This window comes from Choloepus didactylus, chromosome 15, assembly GCF_015220235.1.
Source record: "Choloepus didactylus isolate mChoDid1 chromosome 15, mChoDid1.pri, whole genome shotgun sequence".
In the NCBI taxonomy this organism is placed as follows: domain Eukaryota; kingdom Metazoa; phylum Chordata; class Mammalia; order Pilosa; family Megalonychidae; genus Choloepus; species Choloepus didactylus.
Window position 1 is genome coordinate 49,434,713 of NC_051321.1, and position 11,568 is coordinate 49,446,280.

Consider the following 11,568-nt stretch of genomic DNA (forward strand, 5'->3'; position numbering starts at 1 on the left):
TTACCCTAAGAGATATCAAGACTAATTCTACAGCCATTGTAATAATTAAAACAGCATGGTATTAGCATAGGGATAAAAAATATACAGGTGGAATAGATTGGTGAGACAAGAACAGACTTACATAGTTTGGAAAGGCAGGGAAAGGACCCATCACTCAGTAGATGTTAGAAGACAATTATCCAGAGAGGGTAAATTATATCACTACCTCAGAGTGAATGACATAGTCACATTTTTGGTGGATCAGATATGTACATTTCAAAATAAAATTTAAAATGTTTTAAGAAAATATAGGAGAATATCATTATTACTTTTGGGTAGGGGAAGATTTCTTAAATAAGACACAAGAAGCAGAGCTAAGAAAATACTGAAAACTCACCCAATTTTTTTTTTTTTTTTTTTTTTTTTTTTAACACTTAAAGAGAATATTTTATTTACTTTAGGTCAGCTGGGAGTAATTATCTGCATTTCTATTCTAAGATAGCTCACCTCATTGAGAAAAAAAGATAAATGTTTTATTAGAGACTTTTAACTTTCAAGTGTTTGCTGCTCTGGATTGAGAAAATGTTCAGCTTTCTCCTGTAATATGTACTTCAGTATTACAACTCGTCAACAAAAGGTGTATGCCCCAAATTTCCACTTGCTGCCATTGACTTCTTGCCAGAAACAAACTTCTTTGCTGCATTTATGATATCAGTGGCAGCCACCGAGTCAATCTGCTGAAGGACTGTGGTTGGTGGTACATATGAACCAGCAACTAGAGCCTGGGACCCGACTTCATCCAGGAAACCTTCAGAAGACTGTACCGACATTAGATATCCAGCTTTCAGCTTGTTCTTGGCAACCTGGACATCTGTACTGGAAAGGTTTCCCTGCGCAACTGATTTTACTTGGTTATAGGCGGCCTTGATAACATCTCCAGCAGCTGCAGCCTGCGAGATAGTATAAATCCCAAACAGTCCGGAATCCGAATAACTGGCATTAAAAGCAGAAACGTCAAATGGCTGGTTAACTCCCTTGGCAACAGCCTGGTATAAAGAGCTGGTGGAGTTGCTGCCCCTCTTGACATGTGGTCCAGCACCAAGGACGTGCTGGAGAACACTAAATGCATTGGCTTCTGTACTTCCTATGGCAGAACTTTCTGCTACAAGAGCAGCATGGACAAGACTGTCTCCATTCTGTTCTCGAATATCACCTCCACGGTACCTGGCCTTTGCGCCAGCTAAACCAAGCCCACCCCTCATGTTGAGAAACTGTTCAGCAACTTGCTTTAGAACAGGATGACTCACACCAAGTCCAATCAAAGCCATTCTTGCACTTGTAAAATAGTTCTGAACATAGTAATGTAACTCTTCTGGTGTCACTTTTCCAATCCTATAATCAGGACAATATAAGGAATTAGCCAAGGCATTCTGGTAAGCTGCAGCATGTAAATTTTCAATGATACAAGCTTGTGGATTCTGAAAAGCCACAGCTTTGTCAATTTTCAGCTGAGGCTGAAGGGCAGAGACTTCCCAATGACGAAATTCTGGTGCTGTGGCGACATTGAGCAGGAGCTCCATGAGAATCTCAATATCATCCCGCCGGCATTCTACAGTGTAAGCCAGGTTTTCCCTTGTTGCAGTCACACTTAATTTACCACCAACTGCTTCAATTCCACGGGTTATCTTGAAAGATGAAGCACCTTTTGTAGTCAAACTGGATGAAAGACGCAGCAAATGAGACGTTCCCAAATTGTTGGAGTCCTCATATCTACTGCCTGCTTTAATGAACAACCCAATTCTTGATGTAGGAGCATAGTTTTCCAGAGACGCAATCACTAAGCCATTTGGTAATCTGGTAAACTCAAGATCCTGAGGATGTGGAGGCGCTCTGGGAGGGGCAGCTGTGGCTTTAACTTTGGGAGCAACTTTGAGGGAATAAAACCTCAAAAAGGAGCCAGCTCTGGTTAGCAGCTTCATGGCTCAAGATTTTTCTGACCCACGGTTACTCCTCACCCAATTTTAAATAAAAAATTATATGTGACAGAAACACCACAAACAAAAGTTATGCAAGAAAATATCTGCAATGGATATGCAGTAGGACTGTGGTTGATTTCCCTACTTTTATTCCACTCCTCCCCATTATTTAGCTTCTATGTGTATGGGGGGGGTGGACCTGCTCCAATCACATTGAAGACAAGAATTTTCAGTTCATGGTGGGGAAGAGGTGGGGAAAAGGAACCTAGTTGCTCCTTTCAGCTGTCTTTGTGTTCATATAGGAAGTCAGCCTGAGCACAAAGGTCACTTATGGAAGAGAACTGAGCCATGAGCCTGTCAGTGCTGTGCCTGGAACCCCACCTACCTGTAACTTGCAGCTATAGAAGCTGACACATTTCTTAATATTTTTTAAAAAATAGGCTTTTATTTATTTGCAATTGAAAGTATCATAAATGATACAGAATATAATCATCAAATAATTATTAGCTGCCTGCCCCAGGGGGGAAAAAAAAAAAAAAAGGAATGCTTGCAAAGCAAAAAAACAAGAAAAAAAAATTAGAAAATTTGGTAAAGGATATGAATAAGTAAGTCACAAAAGAGGGAATTAGAAAGCCAGAGGCAGATAAATATTTCTCAATCTTGCTTATAATCAGAGAGATGTAGAATAAAAAAATGAGATAAAATTTCACATTTAATTTAAGTATCAGGTTATATCATATGTTGGTAAGTAGTGTGCAAACGGGAACTGCTATACACTAGCGATGGATTTGTAAAATAGTAACCATTTTGTAAAATGATTTTGAATTATTTAGTTAAGTTGAAGAAAAAAATATTTATGACATTACCACAATTCTGTATCTTGGATTTTAACCTAGAGAAACTTTTGCTCATGCGCACAGGCGTTCATGAAGTGTGGTTAAGATATCATTCTTTATTCTATTGAAGGACAAGTTATAACTTAAATGTTTATACAGGAATTAGTAAAGAAGCTGTGATAAAATTATATAGTGCAATACTGTATAGTAATTAAAATGATCCTATCTGGATTTTGGCATTGTGGAATCTTTTAAGCAGTGTGAATTAAAAAGGCAAGTTGAAAAGGGCAGGTACAACATGATAATATTCATGTGCATTAACAAAAGGAAAATATGCTTTTTATGACTGAGTATGCAATAAAGACATGAAAGCCTGCATGTGGAAGATCCACACTCTTATCAGGGAAACATTTAACTCTGGGAAGAGAAGATGAATGAAATATTTGTATTATTTTATTTATACCAGAAAGAGATGGAAGCAAATGTGGCTAAGTATTGTTTGACTCATCTGGGTACAGTTATAAGAGGTTGTTAGAGTATTTTTGGTACTTTCATGTTTCAGAAATTCACTGAAAATTAAAATAGCAAATAAGAGTTGATGAAGTGGAGACAGTAAGTGTAATCAACTCTCTTAGAGGTTCTTCTGTAGAGAGCAAAAATGGGATGGCTGGGGGAGATGGAGGTATAAGGGAGAGTTTTTGTTTTTCTTAGCTTTTAAACATTGGAGACAATAGAGCGTATCTGTATTCTGATGGGATTGATCCAGCAGAGAGAGAGAAATTAATGACAAAATAGAGAGAGGAGATAACTGAAGGCACAAAGCCTTGAGAAGGCTACAGGGGATACGATGGAGAGAACAAGGATATCCAAAGGCCTTTGACAGGAGCAGGGACCTTCCTTCCTGTTTAGTAGTTGACAGCCTGAGAGAGAAGAGGGAAGGTGCTGTGTACCAAGTACTGTGCAGAGGCAGGGAATTCAGCCATGAGTAAGATAAAACCCTGCCCTCTGGGAGCTTGGAGGCTACCCCTGGACTTTAGAAGTTGCCACTTGCACATGATATGCTATTTCCTCTTCTGTCTGCCAGACCCACTTCTCATGCACATGTCAAGACTCAGGATTTGTTCTTCTTCACCAAGCCTTCCCTCTGTTTTACATAATGTGCAGCACCACCCCTATTTACACAGTATTCTATTTATTTGTTTAAAGGTTCATTTCTCCCAGTGGACTGTGACTTCACTGCTGGCGACTTCATTTTATTCTGTTTTCCAATCTCCAGCTTGTAGCACAGCTCTGACTCTCAGAAAGTGCTCAGTAAATGTTTGTTGAAGATTATTGAAATAATTTGTTCTTTTAACTGTAAATACTGTTTTTAATCATGCTTGCAATATTAATTTACTTATTTTTGTTCATAACAAATACAAAGGTAAATATTGGCTAGGCTTTTATGAATTATCACCAGTTCTGAATCAGTGATACAAATTTTTATTGCTTGATAGGAAGAGTTGTAATCAGATAACAAAGAAATAAAATATGCACTCCATAGGCAACCCGTGTACCAATCATGTATCTATTATTTTTTCAGCCTCACTTCACTTGCTCATAAATTTATTTTCATAATGTAAATATTTATTTTCTCAAGTGTTTTTTCAAACTCTAGCATGGAAATATATTTCACTTTAAGCAACCCTTCTTTTTCACATTATTGAATTTAAATTGGCACACATTGCAGAGCTATCCATTTGTATTATGATTATCTTCATCTTTCTTGATGCCACAAGCATTTATTTTTATAACTCAGGATAAAATTTATTGGCATTTTAATGCTGAATAATTTTCTCACAAGTGTTTTTTGTTTGAATGCTCCCCTCTTTATCAACTTCAGAAATAATTCTTAAAATGTTGGCAAGACTCTATGCTTTATGAACATGAGAAAAGAATGTTTATCTTTCAGTATGTGAAGTTAGATGATTGATACTAAATGTTTAAGGAAATCTTAACATAATTTTTGTGGAAATGAATCTGGACCTTTGATATTATGTCTCTAACAATGCAAGTCAAATATTTGCTCATTATTCAGTCAACCTGAATTTTATAGTTAGCAAAAAACAAAAATGATGGCTTAAATAGGGCCCATGTGTGTTTGAGAGTATTGTGGAATAGACATAACTTCAGAGTAGATTCAGAGTAGAAATGAATAGAATAATAATACAAATACCATCTAAATCAATTTATCCACTTTTATCTTTAAGCATACTAATAGGAGAGTGATTGAAGTCTTTAAGGATTCTTTTGTTTATCAAATGATCTAAAGACCTATGAAAATTCATATGTAGTATGCTTTTATTAATTATTTACAACTTTTTCCAGGAATGTTACAAAAGTTTATTGATTCATTATTTCATTCAATACCTATAGGCCTCTATGATGGACCAGGTAGTATGCTTGTTACTTAGGATACTGGTGAAGGAGAAAGATATGATCCCTGTGTCTGTGGAGCTTACAGTCTAGTAAGGTATTAAATAAATAACATGTGATCACATTTTATTATTGATTATGAATATACAATATATTTTTCTTGAATGTATGAATGTAGAGATTTCAAAAATTACATGTGTTTTAGTTGAATTCAGCCTCTAAGAATTAGAATTCCTAGGGTAGTATAAATAAATTCAAATTCAAAAATGGGTATTTTTTTCTTGTTTCAAAAACAGAATCTGGAAATCATGGCTGCAAGAGGATCTTGATATGTTCCCCTCCTACTCTCCACCCCCTTGTCAGTGTGGAATATGTTACAGATTTACAAGTGGGCAAATCTGAGCTTGAAACCTAGAAAGGACATCATTGTGGACAGAATGTACACCAGGGCCAATAACTAGATTTACTTCCAGTCACCTTCATCCCTGAAGATTTCTGTACCATTCTTCAAGGGTAGAGAAAAGATAATTTTCTGGCAATACTAGTGACTACTGCTTCAAGATAACAACTTTGCTTTTAACCATGAACTTGGCACTAGCAACAATGGAAAAATGATGTGGTAGACAGAATTCTAAGGTGGCCCACAATATTCCTGCCCTGGAGTACATGTCATTTTTAATCCCCATCCCTTCAGTGTGTACAGGACCTGTGGAAATGATGGGATAATCCTTCCTTTGATTAGGTTACATTATATGGCAAAGATGAGGGGATAGCTATTCCTGTGATTATGTTACAATAAATAAGATTCTATTACAGCAGATTGGAGTGAGCTTCCCATGATAGCTTTTAAGTAAGCTGACATCTTGCGAGAGGGCCAAGTGACTAGGTGCTGAGGGCAGCCTCTAGGACTAAGAACAACCCCTGGCCAGTAGCTAGCAAGGAACTTGCTCTACAACTAACAAGGAAGTGAATTCTGCTAACAACCTCAATGAGCTTGGAAAAGGACTTAATTCTGGATGAGGAAGCAATTCAGTCAACCTCTGACCCAGGCAAACTCTGAGATAAACTTCTGTGTTGTTTCTAGCCATTACATTTGTGGTGATCTGTTATGCAGCAATAGAACACTAATAGGAATGTTTTCACTGTTTCTTTCACTTGCTTTTCTGGCTTCCTTCTTTAAGAAATTTGAGCTAATTTAAAAGACAATATTAGCTACTAATTAGTGAACACTTACTTTGTGCTAGAAATGCTGTACTGAAGAAATCCCACTAAATATTTATATAAACCTCACACCAATATGAGGCAGGTGTTAGCAACCTTCCCCACTTATATATGTAACTACTGAGACCATGAGATTCTAAGTAGATTGCTTAAGGCTCCACAGTTAGCCAATGGTGTATATTCAGATACAAGTCTAAAAGCTTATGCTTTAAAAACTACTATTGTCCACATGCCCAAAATGGGATTTGGAGGGTGTGCAATGATCTGAGAGTTTATGGGGCATGAGGAGACAGAACTCAGCTTGATCTGCATAGTTGGATGTTGAGGAAGAAGCTGTTGGGTCTCCCAGTCAGCAATTAGTACTAAGAATTAAACTGATGCACATGTCACAACATGGATGAACCTTAAGGACACTGTGTTGAGTGAAATAAGCCAGACACAAAAGGACAAAGACTGTATGATCTCACTGATAAGAAATAATTAGAATAAGCAAACTCACAGAGTCAAAATCTAGAGTATAGTTTACCAGGGGATGCAGTAGGGATGGGGAATAAGGAGTTAAGGCTTAAAATGCAGAGTTCCTTTATAGAATTATGGAAATGTTTTGGTAATGGACGGTGGAGATGGTAGCACAACATTGTGAATGTAATTAACAGCACTGAAATGTATTTCTGAATGTGCTAAAAGGAAAATGTTAGATCGTATAAATGGTAATAGAATACAAATTAAAAAAAATCCAAACAACTTCACTATACAGTGAACCCTAAATTATACCATGGACTATAGTTACTAGTATATTTATGAAAAATGTGCTTTTATCAATTGTAACAAATGTACCACACCATTGCAAGGTGTTAATGATAGGGTGGTATATGGGAATACTGTATTTTATGCATGATTGTTCTGTAAACCTAAAAAAAAAAAAAAAAGAATCACATTACTTCTGTCCTGATCTTAGCTCAGCTCTGGGAGACCATATGGTTGAGGCATCTGAAGATTCTCCTCTTCCTTTTACTTCCAAGTTAAAAGCATTTCTAGAGCAAGGGAGGAAATTCAGATCATGATGCAAATGTTCATGAAGGACACTGAAATAATTTTGATAACAAGTAGTCTTAGGTGACTCTTTTACAAAAGGGGCAAACCTGCAGGCTCTGTCTGAGACCTATTGTTTTACCTTAGCTAAATTTAATGTCTCTTATAAAAACGTGGGCTCTCCGTTTCTCTTTTATTATCCAGTTCATATTTTATTTGTCCAATAAATAACACTATCATTTGTTCATGCATTGGTTTACTTATCAAGTATGTTTTGAGTGTTAACCATGTGTCAAATATTTTCTGGGCATTTGGGTTAAAACAGTCAACAGGACAAGGTCCTTATGTTCATGGAGCTTCTCTTTTAGTAAGAATTAATACTCTCCTTCACCAACGCTGAGGAGTGTAGCCCATCTTATTTTTTCTGAGTCTTGTATTCGTTCTGGTGGACATTATCATTTCTTTTCTTTTTCTACATCCATCTTTCCAGCTTTTAATAAATTAACTGCTGATTTCTTTAATTTGAAGTCATATGTTATCTCTCTTCCCTGGTAGATATGAATACCATCACCATGAAGATATTTTTCTCATCATTGCTTCCTGAGCTTCCTCTAAAATTTCAGCATTATGGCCAATGCCACAGAGAAAAGAAATGGTCACAGAGCTGCTGTGTGACATAAGAAGTGCAATGCAGGCGCATATGGATCACCAAGAGGGTCATCTCTGAAAGCGTTCTCAGCAGTGTGACTTATTGAACATTAGAAACACTGAAAGCCTATCAAGCTTTCATTTCTCAAAAAACCTTTGGAAGACTCATGAGGACCACGAAATGAAAAAAGCACTTGTGCTTTTTATGCAATTACAATAGCTACCAGTAGCGCAATGCTGATGCAGCCCAGATTTATTCCCAGTTATTAAGAAGAGTATAATAGCTAAGAGAAGAAAGGCATGGTTTACAGTTCATGGTATTTTGGTCCCTGAGTACATATATTTGCCTATTGCATGGATTTGGAGGACCACTTGGCTTAATGGTTTAAATGAAAGAAAGGGTCATTCACTTAGAGGTTAGTTAATTTCTTGCTTATTTGTTATTTAATTAATTTGTTTATATACTATACATCACATTAGGCATAAAAAGGATAAATAAATGTTGACTAAACCAGTGCTCAGAATAAATCTCATTAATTCAGGAAATAAGCCATTACTGCCCAAAGCTTTGCCAGAAGTGTGGGCTCAAATGATTTGGTCTCCAATGTGCAGAAGTTGATTGTCTAGTAGGGGTGGTAGGAAGTGGCAGGTAATTGAAATGCTTAATGATTATTACCAAGATTCACATTCGTATGAGGCCTATGGGAGCTTAAGGTATGGGCACCCAAACCTGGGTTGTCTGTGTGTGGGGGGGGGGAGGGGAGGGAGAGAGGAGAGAGAGAGGGAGGTCCTTCTGGAGAAGGGGATATGAGCTGAATCCTTAAAGGTAAGGGGGAATTAGCCACAGGAAGAAGTAGGAGAGATAACATTGCAGGCAAAGCACAGAGGCAAGGAACGGAAAATGCTAGAGGAAGGTGCTGAGAGATGAGGCTAAGGAGTTAGGCAAGGTCCAAGTGGTCACAAAAGGCCTTGTATGAAAAATGAGTTGGAATTTTAGCCAGAAAGTAATGGGGAAACATTGGGAGTTTTAAAGCAGACTGCCATATTTTAGAAAGCTCTTTCAGGAGTTGTGGATAAGTGGTACTGATGGGGAGTTGGGAATGGCAGACAAGCCAGAGATCACTTGGTCGGTGAGATCTGAGCAATGCCTGAATGCAGGCAGTAGTGTCAGGATGGAGAAGAGGAAAAGGAGTCACCATTAAGGAAGGAGAAAAGGCAGCACATGTGGTCTACATGGAAAACCTGGCCTTTCCCATCAATATCCTAGAAAACTGAAGAAAGTGTGATTTCTTAACTATCAATGCTGTACATATTCTCTTTAAAGTAAAATTCATTTTTCCCCATGAAGTGATAACAGTCTGCCTTCAAATTAATACTACTACAATCTATGCTTTTGAAATAGACAATCATCAATGTTATAATCAGGACATCTTTACCTCTTAGGGATATTCAGAGCTATTAAGCAGAGTTTTATGGGTTGTAATATTTGTATCACTTACTGAGTCTTCATTTACCATTAACAATTCAGATTAAGAAATTCACTTGACCCCTTTTTTTCTAGTGTTGCTAGATTAAATTCCTTTACTAAATTAATTTGTATTTCACGTGTTTTCTGATAAAATACAAAATGCAGTTTTTCTATTTATCTCCTCTGGGTAACAGTTTTGCCCAAAGCATCAAGTATTTAATACTCTCTATTACAGTGAGCAGTGGGAGGTCTCTTGAGTTTCAGGTGAGCTTTATAAGAAAGCACTAGGACTCTGCTCTACTACTCCTTCCAAGGGGGTTGTGAGGTGCTTTTATTTTTGTTACGGACAGACCTCGTTTACTCTTTATTAGACTAACACTGTTAAGTGATATCAGCAATAGCAACAGGGGAGGACAATTTTATATACTATATAAGAAGTACCACAAAGTAGCTATTAATATCAAGGAAATAAGTGTTTCATTTAATCCTACCCTTGATTCTAAATATAGGGAAGTCACACTGTACTCTTGGAAAATAGATATCTGCATCTGATTTTGCACGAAGAGTATAACAAGAGGAAGAACTGACCTCCTTTCCTTGAAATATTCCACCAAAGGTTATTTGTTATTCAAAGATGTACATAGAAAAATTATCTCTTGGTATAATAAGAGGAATGTGGAAGATCAGAAATAGATGGATTTATTTTTAACTTCTACTACCTCATGGAAGACAGAGATATTTATAATGCTTGACATTGCATTTGGACAGGTTACATTTTTTGATTCTGGCATTTCGATAAAAGGAACCATATAGCATTTCCCAAAGTGCAAGATTATTGGTGAAAAAAATTGTTCTAGTGGCAAATTATTTGAAGAAAGCAGACTGAACAGAGCCAAACATGTTTGTTTATGGCAGAGTTTTTTACAGCCTTTAAATTCTAATGTAATAATCATAAAAACAATAGTCAATACTTACCAAATACATCAACTTAATACTCACAAGGACTCTATAGGGTAGGTGCTATTATTATCCTCATTTTTTCACATGAAGAATCAAGGCCAGAGAGATTGCATAACTTGCCAAGGTTACAGAGCTAGCAAATCATTCTTTGAGGGAAGGATCCACTACACAGCATTTCACAATTTTTTTTTGCATTTTTTTTTTGTTAGAGAAGTTGTAGGTTTACAGAACAATCATGAATAAAATACCGAGTTCCTATATACCACTCTATTACTAACATCTTGCATTAGTATGGTACATTTGTTGCAATTGATCCAACATTTTTATAATTGTACTACAGTCTATGGTTCACCTTAAGGGTCACTGTGTTGTACAGTCCTGTGGATTTTCTTTTTTTAATTTTTATTCTAGTACCATTTATACAATCCAGAATTTCTCCTTTAACCACATTCAACTATATATTTCAGTGCTGTTAATTACATTTACAATGTTGTGCTACCATCCTCATCTCCTTCATCACTTTTTTCTTTTGTGACATTTAATGTAAAAACTAATATTCTCTGGGATATTGTTTGGGAAATGTTGTAGCAGGGTAAACCGAATGGAGGAATGCTGGGAAGAATGCTGCAAAATGTATGTATTTTCTCAGTCATAGAAACAGGTATTACAATATCCCTAGTAACAGGGGTCTCTTCCCCCCAACTCAGGGATCAAGGATATTACTTCAGGTCCATGATTTGATTTTTAACAATCTATATCACTTCTACCATAAAAATTCAATATAAATCCTAATTCTGGTAAGCCAACATATCTACAGCTATTTGTTGAGGACCTATCATGGGTAATTCACTTATGCTATAATAGTTAAAAATAATAACTAAAGATTTTTATTCATATTAATGGGTAAGGAGCCTCATTTGGAAAAAAGCAGAAGCCCTCCCACCCCCACCCCCAAACAGCTAATTAGCTCATATAGGTCTTTATAATGATGGACTTGCTCTACTGTATCTTAGGTTTCTAAACTAGAGAGGAT

The 11,568-nt window shown here is 36.6% G+C and overlaps 1 protein-coding gene across 1 annotated transcript; it reads right to left on the reverse strand.

Annotated features, from left to right (window-relative positions):
- Window positions 1-413: 413 nt before the first annotated feature.
- Window positions 414-1,982, reverse strand: LOC119510339 (cytochrome b-c1 complex subunit 2, mitochondrial-like). Its single transcript, XM_037804620.1, has one exon. It carries the CDS (start codon window positions 1,956-1,958, stop codon window positions 597-599), a length of 1,362 nt encoding a protein of 453 aa, XP_037660548.1. The 5' UTR covers window positions 1,959-1,982; the 3' UTR covers window positions 414-596.
- Between the last annotated feature and the right edge of the window lie 9,586 nt (window positions 1,983-11,568).

Excerpts from the sequence above, each read along its gene's own strand:
- LOC119510339 (XM_037804620.1), bottom strand. The coding sequence starts at position 1,958 with ATGAAGCTGCTAACCAGAGCTGGCTCCTTTTTGAGGTTTTATTCCCTC.